The following is an 18,370-nucleotide window of genomic DNA, read 5'->3' on the forward strand; positions in this document are numbered from 1 at the left end:
ACATACAGATTTTTTAGGAAAAAGTTAAGCTTCACACCATGATTATTTATACCTGACATGTCTATTTACTTTCTTTTGCTAAGAAAATTTTTTAGGACAGGGATAGCCAGCTATTGAATTCTTGGGGGTCACTGCGTTCCTCAGAGAGTAGTCCTGGGGCCAGATGTGTTTTGGTTGTTTGTTTTGCCATGCAAAATGGCCTAATATATGGTCAGGCTGCAACAGTGTTTCATGATTCTGTGAGAAGTATAGCCTTGGCCATTGCATTAAAACAACAACAACAGAGTAGTAACATTAATTGTAGAATGCTTGTTAAACCTTGGAAACTTCTATAACTTTGGACTATACCTGCTTTAAAATATGATAGTGCCAACAGGAAGGAAGGAAGGAAGATAAATTGCTTTTGGGGCACACAAACCATCAGTTGGCTGTTTCTGCCTTACTCACTGAGGGAATTCTTTTGGTACTAAAGAAGTTCCAACATGGGCTAATGAAAATGAGAGAGCTTCCGTGTAAATGTTGACTATTCCCCATGGATTTCTAAAGAAACCAATAAAATATATTTTTATAAACTGCAGTGAGGAAAAGAAGCGTATCAATAGAGCTCTGTGCACCATTACCTCCAAAGCCAGGTCGCATGCTGAAGTCATGGTCATCTATTCTTAGAAGTTGTTCTGACTTTGTCAACGGCGATTTGGTAATATCAGGACTTCGTTTTAGTATTGGGCTATGTGAGGGAAAATCAACAATTATTGATCTGTAATCCATTCTTCCTTAAACTGGGTATGTGGGCTCTTCTAAAAAGTTACGGGACATCAAGCTGGCTAGGGTAGGGAGAAATAAACCAAATCTTTTACATGGGGGTGGTGGTGAAAGGCATATAAACAGTAAAAACTCAGCATTTCTTAAAGAATGATGATATAACCTTACTTGGTTAGGAGTGGTATATCCCTAGTCCCTGATCGTTGTAGGTCTAGTTTTCTGAGTGAGGCAGAAAAGGAAGTAACTTTGGGACAACGTATGCAGGGGGTAGCAGTAAATTAGAAAAAATAACCCCTGATGATTTTTCTAAAAACAGCCATCACAATTTGACATGAATGGTAAAATACATTTCAAATCCTGGTGTCTTTGCTATGGAAAGACAACACAGATTAAAGCATGGGCATATGTGATATCACATATATCTTTCATTGCTGAGCAAATATGGAAGAAAATTAAGGAGTCAGTTGTAAGCATGTCTAAGATAGTTTCGTGGCAGGCATTAAGGAAACAATACCCCAACTAAAAGCCTACTGGCTGCAACCCAGGGACAAAATGAATGAATTAAACCAGCAGGATTGGAGCAAAACGTACAACTTTAGAAATCGAATAAATGATCAACTTCCGTTCCACATTTCTTAAGGGAAGAAAAGGCAAAGTGAGCAGTAAAGGTGGGAGAGGGGAAGAAGCAAAACTATTACTCCCTAGCAGACTGCATGCCTCGTGGCTGACCAAGCTAAAAGCACCATATCAGCCACATATGGCAGGCGACTGGAAACTCTTGTTTTTGGCGCCTACCTGAGACAATCGAAACAAGGGGTAGTCAAGCACCTGACAAGCCACAAGCCACAACTAGTGATGGGTTAGATTTAGCCGGGTGGCTCACAAAGTAGCCTGCTTCAGAAACAAATTTACATGTGCAGCCTCTCTATACAGTGAATATTGTCAGGGTCGCCCACTCTTGTCTCTGAAGGAGAGATGAGGTAAACCACTACTCAGGCCTCATCTTTGACTCTGTGTTTACAACATGCGGATTATTTGATCTGTTGATGGTTATTATGTAAAACATACTTTAAAACAGTCCTTGGCAATATGATGTGTAAGGGTGCTCATTTAAACACTTGCCCTTGAGGAACTTTTTTTAAAAGTTCCTTCTTAGAGGGACAACGGCAGCTGAGGCAGGGGGAAGGGAATGACTGCCCCAGTGGAGAAGGACTGGTACCCAACCTTCTTTTGCTCTCACATAGTTTTGCAATGGGGACCTTGGCTATGATCTTTCAAAAGCTGTACCATTAGAGCTTTTTCCTGGCTTTGATAAACACATTAGCTATGTTTAATTAAAGTGACCAATTACACTAATGCAGGGGAAGCATGAGCTCATGTCTGGGGATTTTTTTGCTTTTAAGTACTTGCTTGTAATTTTCAACTATGAGATGGTGAAATAGTGCACAATAGGAGAATTCCTTATGAATTATCTGTGCAGAGGAAGGCAACGGTAAACCACCTCTCATCTCTTGCCTTGGACACACCCAGATGGGGTCGTCAAGAGTTGGTTGGGGCTCGACAGCACATTATTCATTCATAGAGTGTCTACTCTAGATTTAAAGTACAGGATCAGAATGCAGAAAAAAGAAACTTTCTTCAGATTTTTACAAAAGTAGACCTAAAGCAAATGCATCTGCTGCCAGGATCAGGCTTGAAAGCAAGGGTGGTTGATCAGTGTCTACAAGTAGATTCACATAGCTACAAATTGCCCCGATCTTGTAGCAATATTGCTTGTTTCACCCAGCCATACCAGTAAATGATGAACATTTGGTTACTTGTCACATGTTTGCCCCTGTTTCATGAATGACCATATATAAAATACTTTTGGTAGTTGTGTGAGGATATTTATAAGTATGTGTTTTCAAGAAAGTTTTAAATCCAAGAACTGGGCTGGGAGTTCTTTTGTCTGCTGCACAGGAACAGAAGTTCATGGCAAATCATGCTACTACAACATTAATGAACACTGTAGGAATTTCTGGGTCACTTTGCTTTCCCCTCTTTCCTCCTCTTATGCATAGCCAATAAATTAGTTACCTGGCAAATTACAGTTTCCTACTACATCTGAGCTAGCAAATTATAGTTTGTGTTTCCCATGCCAATTATGATTCCAAACAGTTCTTTTATCCATGTTTGGAATTCTTGTTTGCAGGGAACACTGTAAATAGTTCACTAGTTCAGTTATAATGGCAAACTAAGGTTTGCCATGAAAGTGGGAATAACTAATTAGTGGGCCTTTTGTGATAGGAAAAAGAAGGGAGAGGAGATTCCCTCAGACTCGTTGATGTAGTAGCAAACCATGATTAGCTGGTCCATCTGAACCATGCCACGAAGTGGAGAGACGAGTGCATGGCTAATTTGAAATAATAAAATTGAATGAAGTAGAGCTGGAAGTGTGGATCAAGCAGAACAGATTCCCCCCCACATATATGGTGGTTATGTCACATGGTTAAAACATTCTGGAAGGAAATACTGTATGGCAATATAAATTCATCGAAGATTTAAAATGTCATTAGGTTTGATAAATGATTATGTTCCATTGATGCATAGGAGTGTGATCTTTGATCTTATCAACGATAATTGATAGCCAAATGCTGGGAAAATGTACGAGGCCTAAGTAGCAATACTTGGAGAGAGATATTTGCTCATATATAAAGAGACATTCGGTCAGGCTCGCCATTCGGGTTGTCTGGCAAAATGATGAGATAGATTGAATCAGTAAGATTAAAGGAGCTGGATGTGTAAAAAAATCCCTCTTTTTTTGCCAACCTTTAAAAAAATTTTTGGAGTAAGGAGTTATATTTGCCAATTAACTTATGAATTGTGCAGTCTTTTTGTGAATTGACTGGTTATCAAATCATAATAAATAAATAGTTATCAGATCTAAGAAACAATCACTATTGATCTCTTGATGTTTACAAATAAAAAAGAATTTGAATATGATATAATTGTTATAAATGGTATAATTTAAGATTATTTATTATATTTTTGAATAGTTGTAAAAACAGAAAAGAATGAAGCAGAGTGGCTGCTGTGATTTGTGAATGCCGTACCCACATGCAGAGTCCTTTGTTTGTTTGCAATATTTTTGCTTCAGGCATTTAGCTTTGGCTGCCAATGAGTATGGGAAGCAAGAAATGAGTAAATATAGCTATCATAACACTTTGGTTTTAGCGGCGTACCTGCCTTGCTTGTGTGATTCTCCATGTGTTTCTCTTCTTTGTCTTTGAGGCCGACTATTTAAAAAAGAAGAAGACAAAATAAGGATATAAAACTTCATAATCTGACCAAATGTTGAATTTCTATCTTAAATTTAATCTGTGTATCAACCCAGAAGAAAAAGACAAGTGAAAGATCACTGTGTGTGTAAATATGCATGTAATTTTTACACTTAATTATTTTAAATCTTTATATCCTGTCTGTATGTGTGCTGTTGTCCCATGGAAGTCAGGGTTGTGAGATAACCGACCAGATGTGCCACATCCTTCATTGGACAGAGCTACAGTTTTTAAAAAAGAGACATGAAGTAAATATGAATTCCACATGTGCTTGGGGGGCTTCTGATCATAGCGCTTCTGTGATTTGACAAAAAAAAACACACTTACTGAAAACTGATTCCATAAAAATGGTTGTGAAACTGTGATTGGACTGTCTTTGGGATTGGATTGAGACACTTGGAAGAGCAGAAGGTTAAGCTAGACTAGAGGAATGCTTATGATACTGAAGTAGTTGGTAGGGTTGCCAGGTGCCCCCTGCCTACCAGCAGGCATGCACTGGGGAGGGTTGGGAGCTGGCACAAGGTTCAGGGGCTTGTCCGGTGGGGCAGGAGCTCAGCTGGGCTTTCAGCAGGCTGCCACAAAATGGCTGTTGGTGGGGAAGCTGGTGAAGGAGCCATAGGGCGAAAACGCATGGTCGCTTTATCCTCCTTTAATCCCTGTTTTAGCCAGGATCGAACGCACATTAGGCAAAACGCATGCATTCGATCCAGGCTGAATCCTGGCTGAAACAGGGATTAAAGGAGGATAAAGCGACCATGCGTTTTTGCCCATAGTGTTTCTAACTCCAGCTGGAACTTTTCCTGCCCTGCTGCATACCTTCCTGTCCTGCCCTATATTTCAAATAGGCCAATCAAGCCCTGGCTCAATAGGGGCTGATCCATATGGCAGTCTACAGACCTGAGCTTTTGCACTCAGCCCCACAAGCCAGGTATTTAAGAAACCGTCCCCCTTGCCCAGCTGAGTCTGTTTCCTGATTTGTCCCGCTCTCCCTCCCTATACTTGGACTGTTTAGTTCATCATCATCATTCCTTTATTGGCATAAAGACATAATACACAAAGGGTACAAAAGGAATGGAGATATTAAAAAGTACTCTTTATGGCATAGTTAAAAGACAGTTACATCGAACAGCGCTGTTTGTTGATACTGCCATCTAATTAACAGTTTGGCGGGCTTTGAAAACAAACTTTAAAAACTGTGCCACCGTCTCCAATGTATGGGGTGAACGATTGTTCAATAAATAGGAAACGTTAAAAGAATCTGAGACTTTCGGTCTATTAACCAACAGGGGGCTTAAAAGTTTGTTGCGAGATTCTGTGTAGAAACTACAATAAAATAAGACATGAGCAACCGTTTCAATACAATTGTTGCCACAAGGGCAAAACCTGTCAGACAGAGGGATTTTCTGAAGTCTGCCTTCTAGTAGCGCAGATGGCAAAACATTAAATCAGGCCAGAGAAATGGCTTTACGTTGAGAAGGGTAACACAGGTGAGATAAGTATGGGGAGGGCTGATAAACATCAAAAGGTACCTCTAAATTTGATGGGGAGCATGTTTTATTAGCAGCGCTGTTTAGGTCTTGAAGTCATATATTCAAGAGTCTGCATTTTATCCTTTGAAAAGCTTCTACCTCAGTAAGCATAAGCAAGGAGTTGAGGTTAAAGCCAATAGATTTAATTTTGCTCTCAATATGTTGAAGCCACGTAGAAGCATGTGACTCCATAAGCATATAGTAGATAAGGAAAGAGGAATCTGCCTTAAAATGGAGGAGGGCTGTTTAGTTGTTATGTCAACTTCGTGTAATTTATCACAACTTTTGGCGATTTTGGCATCGGGCTGGATCCAGTTTTAGGGAAAAGGCAGCCTGCATGCCCCCTTTTCCCCATTCTGGGGGCCCCAATAAGGGGATTGAGGGGAGGCCTGGAATAGGGACATACCCAGTCGGGGGCTCTCAGGGTGGTGGCCTCACGCCAAGTGGCAGGGGACCACACAGCAGGCTTCCGTCCAAGTGGGTCCCACATACTGCCATCTCAGGCTACTTCCAGCAGGCGGGCTGGGAGTAGGATGCCTCCCCAATTCGGCCCTAGGTCAGCAAATGCCTTTCAAGCGTTCCCTATAATTAGAACCCTAGATAACTTAGGCTAACTGGCTGAGGTCGCTTCTCTCAAGTTAGCTGTTGTGATAATCTTGCAGGCTCCAAGGACTCCCTGGAATCAAAGCTGCATAGTGCATTCTGGGGAAATCTAGAGCCTGGAGAGGTTTCAAGGCCGTTGATGTCATCCAACAATTATTGATTTCTTTTGCAGGGCATGTACTACCCAATCTAAAAGAGTATCTTCTAAATTAGTCTGCTTGCTCAGACAAGACAAGCAAAATAACCATTTAGTTTCACAAAATCCAGACTTGCTGAATGAGAAATGATGCATCACGTTAGCAGACTCATTAGCTGATCTCTGTTCTTGCCTCTGCCAGTGCAGGTGCGCTCAACATGCTCTTATATAAGCGTACAAACCCAGTAACAAAAGGAATGCGTTATCAAAATAGCTTGGGGTGGAATGACAGAAGGCAGCTCAAAGCATGGAAAAGAAAGTGCAGGGCTAGCCTATGCTCTTGTCTCATAGAATGGCATGAGCTAATGAGCAAATATCTGCCTCAAGAAATGGATAGAAAGAAGAGGCATTAAAGTTGTACCTCCCCAACATTTCCCCGTTTTTTTCTCCTGTGCTAAATTCCATTATACCACCACCCCTTAATCAAAGGTATAATTGTTTTAATTCAAGGAAGCCAAAACCAAAGATACATTGTTCACCCCAGTCAAAAAAGAAAGAAAAATAAATGATTTACCAATTCAGAGTTATGGTCAGATCAACTCATGCAAAACCACTGGTGACTGATTAAAAATGGGTGGTTTAATAGGTCTTTCTAACTTAGTAATGTTTAAGCAAAATGGTGCCCTTTATACTCTTTTATACTCCATGAAGAGAAATGACTAAGCTGTACCCACTCCATCACTTAGATTTAAGTTGCTAACTGCCTGGAGGAAACAATGTCCTCTCCTGGAGATGTTTAACGGCATGTTATTTACCAGGTGATGTCATTTACTTTCATGTGATGTAAAGCTTCACTGCCCCCTTCCACACATGAAACCTCTATTAAAGGGCAGGACTTGGGTTGCCAACCTCCAGGTACTAGCTGGAGAGCTCCTGCTATTACAACGGATCTCCAGCCAATAGAGGTCAGTTCCCCTGGAGAAAATGGCCGCTTTGTCAACTGGACTCTATGCCACTGAAGTCCCTCCCTCCCCAAATCCCTCCCTCCTCAGGCTCTGCCTCCCACTGGTGGCGAAGAAGGCCTGGTAACCCTAGGCAGGACATATTTCTTCAGGTCTGTTGGCAGCCCTGTATAGTCCTTGGTGAGTTGGAGGGTTTAAGAATTTACTTCTGTGTAGATAAGCACTGATACAGCTATAACCATAAAACAATATAAACAATTATGTACTTCCTTACGTTCATATTTTATTGTATATCTTAAGGCAGGGGTGTCAAACTCATTTGTTAGGAGGACCGCATATGACATAAATGTCACTTAGTTGGGCCGGGCCATGTGTACCAAATAAATAAATAAATACCATAAAATGTAATGCCAGATATTGGAGATACAAACTTTATAAAAGAAACAGGCAATTAATGATATTGTTTTTTTTTTACTTAAAACACAAACAAGCTTACAACAATAACATTCTTACATTATTTCCTTTTATTTAACAGTCTTATTGTTATTGTATTAAGTATGTTTGTATTTTAAGTAAAAAATAAAGAAAAATAATATCATTAATTGACTTTGCATGTCTCTTCTATAAAGTTTGTATCTCTAGTCCCTGGCATTAATTTTTTTAAAAAAATTTAAACTGGGGGGGGGGTGACTGCCTTGGCTGATGAGCCTGCTGTGGTCTCGCCAGCCCAGATCTGGACTAGGGGAGGGATGGCTGCCTTGGCTGGTGAGCCCGCAGCCCTCCCCCAGTCTAGAAAGACAGGGAGAAAGAGGGAAGAGAAAGAGAGGAAGAAAGAGTGAAACAGATAGGAGAGAAAGAGGGAGAGGGAGAGAGAGAGAGAGAGAGAGAGAGAGAGAGAAAGGAAAGAAAGAAAGAAAGAAAGAAAGAAAGAGAGAGAGAGAGAAAGAAAGAAAGAAAGAAAGAAAGAAAGAAAGAAAGAAAGAAAGAAAGAGAAAGAAAGAAAGAAAGAAAGAGAGGAAGAGGAAGGAGAACGAGAAAGAAATAGGGATAAAGAAAGAGAGAGGGGGATAAAGAGAGAGAAAGAGGGAGAGAGAAAGAGAGAAAAAGAAAGTGAGGGGAGAGAAAGAAAAAGAGAATGAAAGAGAGGGGGAGAGAGGGAGAGAAAGACAAAGAGGGATGGGGAAGGGCTGCTGGCTGGTCTTGTGGGGCCCGAGCGGCCTGGGAAGCCCAGAAAGGGGAGGGGATTATCTGCCTCGGCTCTATGTGCCAGATAAAAGCCCTCCACGGACCGCATGTTTGACACCCCTGTCTTAAGGCATCTAGATCGTAATTAAATTTCAGGGTCAAAAAGCTTTATTCCATGTGACAGTTTCAGTTTAGCAAAAAGTTCAGGCAGCAAAATATATATATACCAAAATTGAAAAACGTAACATATAGGAATTAATTACAGACATCCAAAGGCAAATGGCTGAAACCCAATTCACACATTACGAAGTCTACATGTTCCTCAAGTGGTCTGTCTACAAATACGTTCTGGGAGTTCTATGCTCAGAATTTAGCTGGGACCTGATTCATACTGGGATGTGGCATGTAGCAACAGCAGGCTTAAACTCCCCTTTCCATATTTCCCAATAAAAAAAGCCCACAAGAAGCCTCTGTTTGGCCTGCTGGGTAAACTTATATGTAATGGTGGCTCCAAGTAACTTTCATCACCAAGGAAAACAGGGCCATTTCGAGTGAAGAGAACAGTATAGGAGGGGAAGACTTAAACTCCCTGTCCCCCACTACTGTAGTTCCAATCCAATTTGGTTTGCAGTTGCCTGGGAGTTAAATTCTGAGCAGGGAATTCTCAGAGTGCCGTTTTAATGGTAAATTCTTGAGGCATAACATATGAATCGGTTTTTATTAATCTCTCCACTATAGTCAATATCCAGGATTAATTTGATCAAATCCATAGGTTTCGCTTCTGCAATTCCCACACTTTACATAGCTTTAAGGAAACCACTTGATGACTATGTGGACCATGACATGGAAAGTGCGTTCATTTCCCAAATATATACACACTTTTCCCCTAAAGAAAGTCGGCATAAAAAAACCAACTCTTCTTCTTCTCCTTTACTTTCAAACAAAATGTCTACTTTAATATTTCTGAGGTCAGATCATTTTACTTTGATGGTAAAATAGTCATGGATGATCAGTAGGGTAGCCAACCTCCAGGTACTAGCTGGAGATCTGCTATTACAGCTGATCTCCAGTCGATAGAGATTAGTTCACCTCCCCTCCCCAAACCCTGCCCTCCTCAGGCTCTGCTCCAAAAACTTCCCGCTGGTGGCAAAGAGGGACCTGGCAACCCTAGTTATCAGCAGATGAATAACACAGCGCAAACAGAAAGCAAGAATACAAACACATCCTTAATGTCCTATTGCTTAGACAACATGCATTTTGAAACAGTTTGAAGTATTATCTTTTACGATGAGGCGTATTTAGACACAAACTCACTTCAGGAGCTCTCATCTTTACTTGAAGCAATATTGCTTCATTTCACTGCTTTGGTATGCATCTGGTTGCTAATAGGAATGCAATCCTGTGTCTGAGAACAGCTGGGTTATTCTGAGACAAATGGATGCTTCATAATACCTAGCTATAGTTTCTGGTTTCCATTCCATTCCTAATCTGCATTCCCTTTCATAAGAAATTCAGAATTGTGCGTTTCTTATGCAATCTTGTTTTTATTTTTGACAAGCAGACAATTGGATTTGAATGGATGTAAACCAATGATAACGGAAATGAGACTTCATTTCCTTCTTTTCCAATTTGAATTTCTTATTATGATTTCTATTAGGATTAAACTGGGATTATTGTTGGAGTTTTTATTCGTAACTATTTGCATAAAGGGTAGCCCTGCCCCTCCTATTTATTTACATGTGGGGGACCCACAAGAATTTGTGGGGAGGCATCTCATTTCCCCCTGAACCCCTTTCCCCACTCACACACTATTTCCCTTTCCCTCCTCTGGCAGTTCCCATAGCCGCTCCCCTTTTCCTGCTTCCCTCTCTCTTGAGTCTCCAGTGGTCATCACTGTGCCTGTGCCTGGCGTGTCCTCTTCCATTACAGAACATGACAAGGGAGGGGAATTGGGACCTTTTCCAGGACTGTTTTCAGTTCCCAGTTCACCCTGCTCCCCCTGCCCTATGGTTTCACTTTACAGAAGTCAATGTTTGGAAGTCTGGGCAATATTGTTGTGGTTGCCATAGCAACCACCAAAATGTCTACAGTGATATCAAAACGTAGTCTCAGTGGGCATTCTTTTCTTAAAGCTACAGGTGTTGTTTCTATTATTTGGGGGAGTTTTAACACCCCAGTGTATTTTTTTATTTTTAGATGTCAGATTTTGCTGCAAATCTGAGGCTTCCTTCAGGTTTCTAGAGTAATCCCTCCAGCTCTATTTTGTATATTTTTCATCCAAATTCTATGGCCTGGTTCAGAATTAGATATATGGTTTTATTAAATAAGATTTAAAAAACCCCGTCAAGTATGATGGGTGTGGGAGGGTTGGGGAGTTTCTATCCCTTCTCCAGTCCTACTCCCCTTCTTCTCTACCCCACTTTTCATTCACCTGCTCATTAATGAGGTATCTCTGGGTAGAGTGATAACTTTTCCCATACAGTTCAATGGAGGACAATGATAACTCTTAACTGGATTCCCTGAATTTGGTTTCTTGATTATTTTGGAGTATGACCAAAGGTTGAGAGAGTGGAATGGAATGTTGGAGATTGGCACATATCTGCTTCTGAACTTGGATAAAAGAATCCACCCAACAAGGCCAGTACAGGTTTGTAGAAAAATTCCAAATGTTTAAAGAATAGGGGTAGGGTAAGCTTCCCACAAAAATAGATAAGTGACCTCCATACATGTCACAACTTCTAAAAAAAAGCTGACAGATTTTGAAAGATTGGGGCTAGTTTATGGATTTGCCTAGCTATTTCATATAACTAGTCATTAAAAAAAATAAGGAGCAGCCAAGGGGTGGTGGAAGAAGCAAGAAGGCCATGGTGGTGGCGGGAAGGCAGGAAAGGAGGCAGCAGGTGACAGGAACAGGAGGGTGGGAGGAGGAGGCAAGCAAGAAGAGAGGAAGTAGGGACCTGGTGGGTGGAGTTCCTCATATATAGGAGCAGGTCCTTATCTTGGGGTGCTCCTTGACCCACACCTACTGCTAAATATGCAAGTAGTGGCAGTGTCCAAGAGTGCCTTTCACCAGCTTTGACTGGGGTTAGCCAGCTGCGGCCTTTCCTACGCAGAAAAGATTTGGCCACTATGGAGCAAGCTCTAGAAACATCTAGATTAGATTACTCCAATACATTCTACATGGAGATGCCCCTGAAGAGTTTTTAGAAACTTCATTTGGTTCAGAATGCTGCAGTCAGGATGCTGACTGGGGTGGGTCATAGAGATCATATAATTCCAGTCTTGATCCATCCACACAGGTTCCCAATTCGTTTCCAGGCCAAATTCAAGGTTTTAGTGTTGACCTTTAACGTCCCATGAAGTTTGGAAGCAGGATACTTTAAGGACCATCTATCCAACCACATTTACCTTCTGAGGCCCTGCTTTGGGAGCCCCCACTTTCCATGGTTAGATGAGTGCAATCAATCAATCAATCAATTTATTTGCAGTCACAGACCATCAAATAGAGCGAATTAACATAACTAAATATTATGGGGTAAAACAAGTACAAAGTACACTTGAAATTAAAATGCTTAAAAATGGCAAAGGTTGCAGAGGTATATAGCTAATTAATATCAAACAGAGAGAATACTAAATATAGTTAAATTTTAATGCTTACTAATAGCAAAAGATAAAGGATAAATCTGTTAAAATAAACATACTTAAGTATATAAACACATAGAGTACATACAGTACACATTCACTATTTCCTTGACTAAATGAGTGCAGTCTGAGGGCCTTCCTGGTTGTGGCACCAAATTTATTGAACACACTCCCCAAAGCTCTTCATCTGTTTCCTCTATCAGTGTCTTCTGCCAGTGGGTGAAGACATTTTTGTTTGGCTGGCATTCCCCTGGTGATGCTCCTTTCTGTCTTTTCTAACTGCTGTCCTTGTGTTTTATAGATGAAAAAGTGGAGGACCTGCAAAGACTTACAGGGGACATATCCTTTCCCTCTCCCTCACGAAAGCCCCCATATTTCCTCCTAGGATTGCCAACTCCAAGTTGAGAAATTCTTGGAGATTTGGGGATGGAGGTTGAGGATGGTGGGGTTTGGGGAGGGGAGGGACCTCAGTGGGGTAGAGTCCACTCTCCAAAGCAGCCATTTTCTCCAGGCAAACTGATCTGTGTAGTCTGAAGATAAATTGTAATTTTGGGAGATCTCCAGGCCCCACCTGGAGCTTGGCAAGCCCAGCCTCTCCCCCTTTCCTGCTTCCTTCTCTCCTTCCCACTCCCCAGCTAACCTACCTTAAGCTGTCCCCTTCAGATTTCTTTCATTCCCTCCCCCTGGCATCCTTTGCCTGGGAAAGTCTGCCCCAGTTGCACAGTGCTGGCCACCATGTCAGGCCCAGTTGTTCAGTGATGGATTCCATACCAGGCCCAGTTGCATTCTGCCAGCCACCAAACCTGGCCTGAGTGTGCAGGGGAAACCCACAATGACTTATGGGGGGCATCACATTTTCCCCTGTATCCCCTTCCCCACTCTATTCCCTCTTTCCCTTCTCCTGGCAATCCCCATACAAGAACTGAATAACTGTAATGTTTCCATTATAAATAGTGACCTTGATGAACTGATGGAGCAACAAAATAAATATATTGAATGAAGAAATGACAAAAGCACTTTGTACTTATATTAGGAGAAAAGCAGCGCTGAAGATGGGCATGTGGAAGCTGTGCCTTTACCTCTGTCAAAAATTATTTATAGCATGTGTTTATGATAAGCTTATAAAAAGAGAAATATAGTATTTTTTTAATGAAAAAGAGAAATCAAAGAGTGTATTGTAAACAAAACTAATTAATGGGACATGTTAATAGTGTACTGGAAATGTTTGGACACAGAAAACACAGAAAACTAAATGCTTTCCCCTTTCCCCTTCCCATTCCCCTTTTCATTTTTGTACCCCTTAATAATTTTTTTTTTAAAAAATATTTATTTATTTACTGATTTGTTTGTTTGTTCGATTTCTAACCCACCCTCCCTGGCCAAGGCCAGGCTCAGGGTGGGTAACATCATTTAAAACCATACATCAAATAACATTAAAGTCAGTAAACATTTAACAATAAACCTAAATTTAAAACCCTTAAAATCCAGAGCTGGCACCCAATTTCCATTGTGTGTAGACTGAGACAAACAGGCCAGCCACCCCTTCAGATCCATACACAGTTATTATAAAAGGAAGAGGGGTGGGGGTAGGGAGACCAGCAAAGATGATACCCGCAGCTGCCCTCAACTATAGGCCTGGCAGAATAGCCCTATCTCATGCTTCATCCTCTAGGGCTCTACCACTAGACTTGCTATAGGGTTTGTCTCCTGACCCACTGAAGTCATTCTGCAAGACTTATAGCCCATTCCTGGGGGGGGCGGGACTGAGCCAGTGGCTTGAGGCAGCGCCGCAGTGCTGCCTCCAAAGGAGGATTCAGCCCCCTCCCCACCGAAGCCAGGAATCCGCCCTTACTTGCAAGCCCTGTGGAACGGCTCCATAGCGTTCCACAGGGCTACGCCACCTAAAAAGGTGGCCGTAACTACAAGAAAGGGCAAAGGGGGTGTTTCTGGCCTGAAGGGGGTTAGGAAGCTGAACTGAGGTGAACTGATCTCTATCAGCTGGAGATCAGCTGTAATAGCAGGAGATCTCCGGTTAGTACCTGGAGGCTGGCAACCCTACTGGCAGCCCTAGATTACTAACACATCACTGTGGCAGCAGTCTTTACCACTCTATTCCAAGCTGCTCAACAAGTTTCTATGAATCTCTTTGGAACCTGCATTTTCCTTCCTGACCCTTGGGGCAGCTGTTGATTCTTATAATCTTCAAATGGGCCTTGTTCCTATAAGGATGTGCCTCTAAATTACAACAATTACTACAAGTGCTGGAAAGGTGATGAGTAGGGTTGCCAACCTCCAGGTACTGTATATACACAAAGTGCAAATATTTATAAGCTACTGAGGTGAAACATAGACCATATACGTGACATATATACAACACAATTATATACAATATGTACAGTTCACACAAAAAATGTAGAGAAATTTCCAAAGGTCTCAACTGAGTACCACAAATATATAGAAGAAGTTCCAAAGGTCTCAACTGAGTACCAAATGAATGCTAATATTGTAATCCTTGTGTAAAGTTCATATAGAGCCACAATCATCGATGGATACGGCCGTTTCAGATCCACAGCAGTGGAAATCTTTCTTCAGTCCTTAATACAAAGTGACTAGCTGCACTATGTGATGTACTTTACTGACGTCTGATTGCTCATACTTACCCTGTGTGGGAAGGAATGATGACTATGTAACAGCACTTTTGTATTAAGGACTGAAGAAAGATTTCCACTGCTGTGGATCTGAAACGGCCGTATCCATCGATGATTGTGGCTCTATATGAACTTTACACAAGGATTACAATATTAGCATTCATTTGGTACTCAGTTGAGACCTTTGGAACTTCTTCTATATATTTGTGGTACTCAGTTGAGACCTTTGGAAATTTCTCTACATTTTTTGTGTGAACTGTACATATTGTATATAATTGTGTTGTATATATGTCACGTATATGGTCTATGTTTCACCTCAGTAGCTTATAAATATTTGCACTTTGTGTATATACAGTTTCCTGTACTGTTTTTCTAAACCTTTTGGTACGAGTACAGAGGTGCCGTTTTTCTCCCCAACCTCCAGGTACTAGCAGGAGATCTCCTGCTATTACAACTGATCTCCAGCCGATAGAGATCAGTCCCCCTGGAGAAAATGGCAGCTTTGGCAATTGGACTCTATGGCATTGAAGTCCCTCCCCTCTCCAAACCCTGCTGTCCCCAGGGTCTGCCCCAAAAACCTCCCACCGGTTGCAAAGTGGGACCTGGCCACCCTAGTGATGAGGCCCTGGCCTAGAAACGTCACTGTGCAGTGGTGGTGGGTACAGAATGGTTAGCAATGGGGGCTTGCCCTGACACAAAGGGAGAGCCAGCATAACACCACCCACCCAAAGTGAGTCCTGCTGGACCTGCCAGAAGGACTTATACAGATTCAGTATAATATTTTAGTTTCTGTTTTATTTTTCTTAATATTGGGAAGAAACACGGCATTAACAAACATATCTGGTTAAAAACATATTTGCTTAAAACAACATCAAGTTTTCTCTCCACCGTCCCTCCAGCACACACACACACACACACACACACATTACTGAGAGAAACAGAGAAACAACGAAGATTTAGTAGAGAAACAAGTAAGATTCAAACACTGGGAGGGAAATTAAGAACTACAGAACGACAAGTCGCTATTGGAGTTAAGAAATTGAGAATTGCCTTGGGATGAATTCAAGACGGAGAAGAAAAGTAATGGTGGAAAATGTACAAATGGTGGATGGTGTACAAATAGTAGGTAGGGGGAGAGGATAGGGTTATGTGATTTACAGAGAAGGTCACTTGAAGTGCATTCCTAAGGAGAGTTACTCCAGTCTAAGCCCATTGAAATGAATAGGCTTAGACTGGAGTAACTCTCCTTAGGAATGCACTGACAGTATATCAGGAGCCATATCAAGAGAGAAGGCAGCACAAAATTCTAATCATTTATTTTTTTTTTGGTCAGAGAAAGGGCAGTTAAACCTCAACTTGGTCTTCAAGAAGAAGAAAACAAGTTCTCACTTTGTATTATTCTGACAACAATGAGAAAGACAAGAAGCTAAGAAGACAGAAGTTTATTAGAGATGACAGCTGCTAGAAGCATTGCAGTAGATAAATGCAGCGTGATGAGAGATAATAAAAAGAGAGGTAAAAATAGAAAGAATCTGGGTCATACTGGGATTCTAGTAGCAGCCCAGGGAGGCAACGGGTCTGTACTAGTGGGACTCTCTCTCTCCCCCCTTTGTTTGCCAGCCTATGTATGTAAAAGACCATTCTCATTTTCAGAAGCCCGTTTAGTTCTTCTTTCCTCCACTCCCAACTTGTGCTGAGGCTGCGTGCAAAAGCCAGATGTTCTCTATTGCAGTGAGGGTTATTTGCATGAAACCTGGAAAGCAGCTGCAGCTCTAAACATCCAACCACTGCCATGACTGGTTATCTATAGCACAATGCCCCCTCTGGGTGCCAGTAGAAGAAGGTGTGAGCCTGTTTATGATTCTGGATATTCTGCTGGGAAAAATAATAGGCTAGGAAAATGGGTACCCTTTAAGCACTGCCCACTGAAGGCATTCAACCTAATAATATGGTAAATGTTCAAAGGTCATTTTGGGGGGTGGCAGACAAAGACGTATTATCCTGTGTTCCCTCATGAAGAAAAGACAGGGCAATCTAGAAAACTCAACTCACAAATAAGGCCTAACTTAGTGACTGATAGTAGCACACCCATGATTTTAAATCTGGGGATGCCCCAATTACAGGAAAAGCAAATGGTCCAATTTAAAGAGCGAAAGTGACATATGGGCAGGAGATGCTGGATTCCCCCCCCCCCCACACACACACACCTGAAGTTTAACTTCTCACAGTTTGGGATACTTCTCGTAGATACTGGGAGTGAGCTCAGTTGAAAGAAAAGTGCTGGGAAGAAGGCTGTGGAGAGGGTTCTGAACTCCTCACTGAGACTCAATGTGAATTTCACAATGTAAGTCAATGCCAACTCCAATGTAAGTCAATGCAGTCAATAGGATTAGCCATCTAGTAAGCAATGGAATAGGACTAGGATTACAGAAATCTGAAAAGCATAAGTATTAAGTATGATGTTAAGCAATGCAGAAAATGGTATTACATAAGTAGAAATTAATGCAGTGTGAGAGAGCAAGATAATATGTACAGCAGCAGATAATACATAATATACAGAGTAGTATAGTCCATTCCCATTCCCTTTATTAAACACCTTCCTGAACCATTTAGTTTCAGTTATTTTAATGGGACGTGAAGTTGCTAGATAAATAGCCAGCAGCAGACTCTTGCATCAACAACCCCCAAACCTATTCTTGTATTAAAGTCACCTCCTAGGATCAGTTGGAAGCTGCGGTCTCGAAAAAGGAGAGATTCCATAATATCAGCCAGTACATCCCATAAAGTCCATGATTCTTGGAACCTAGAACATTTAGGTGGCATATATACATTTATACGTAAGAGGTTACCAAAATGGAAACCTTTCACCAATACAATCTGAAATTTATTACAAGGACTAATATCTAAAACCTGTACTTCCAACATTCAAGTCTATCGATGTACAAATCGTCAAACCTCCATTGCCCCATCCTTTTAGATGGGTTTTAGTTGCAGGCGCAGAAAAGGCCCTATAACCCCGAATATCAGGGAAGTCATGATCCAAAGACCAGGTTTCCTGGAAGAGCAAAACTTCATGCTCTTACAAGAAAGTTTAAAAAATCTGAATTGTGGAGTTTATTCCTCCAACCCCCAATGTTCCAAGACAGCAGCTTTAATTGTCAGGCCGCTATTGAACTCTTATTTAAGTCACCCTCCACGTCCAAAAAAATGCAACCATTTTTAGGTGGCGCCTTTATGTTCTTTACATTGTTGTGGACCAAATTAGATTCAAATTCCATCTGCTAGGAATTAGAAAAGCTATCATCTTGCCCTCTATGGTTTACTACCTCTGGAACCAGTGCCACTGAGGAAGAAGGTTTTAATGTACTTGTTGTGAGAGAATGGTTTCGTATAGGATCTAGAGACTTGTGGGATTAAATCTGTTTTGTTGACACTCAGGAGTTTAAATCTTAATTGGGCCAGTCTATTTGGTGATCTTTGTTCTGTGGAAGGGAGACGTAAGAAAGAGTTTAAAAGATCTTCTTCTATTGAGTTTTCTAGTGAGGAGTCTGTTAAATCCGAGATGTATTGGTTGGGTAGGTCAATC

At 41.4% G+C, this 18,370-nt stretch overlaps 1 protein-coding gene across 2 annotated transcripts in view; it reads right to left on the minus strand.

The window, feature by feature from the left end:
• The window catches only part of LOC130483617 (gamma-aminobutyric acid receptor subunit rho-1), a 38,836-nt gene that overhangs the window by 13,945 nt on the left and 6,521 nt on the right, over positions 1-18,370 (minus strand). Inside the window, exons 2-3 of one of the 2 annotated variants that reach the window (XM_056856428.1) lie at positions 3,984-4,037; positions 621-727 (exon numbers count right to left, since the gene is read on the minus strand). In XM_056856428.1, coding sequence (XP_056712406.1) covers positions 621-727; positions 3,984-4,037 — 161 coding nt within the window. Of the gene's footprint in view, positions 1-620; positions 728-3,983; positions 4,038-18,370 lie in introns of those variants that run through there. The other variant, XM_056856429.1, reaches the window with a different exon arrangement.

The sequence above is a fragment of the Euleptes europaea genome, chromosome 10, assembly GCF_029931775.1.
Source record: "Euleptes europaea isolate rEulEur1 chromosome 10, rEulEur1.hap1, whole genome shotgun sequence".
In the NCBI taxonomy this organism is placed as follows: domain Eukaryota; kingdom Metazoa; phylum Chordata; class Lepidosauria; order Squamata; family Sphaerodactylidae; genus Euleptes; species Euleptes europaea.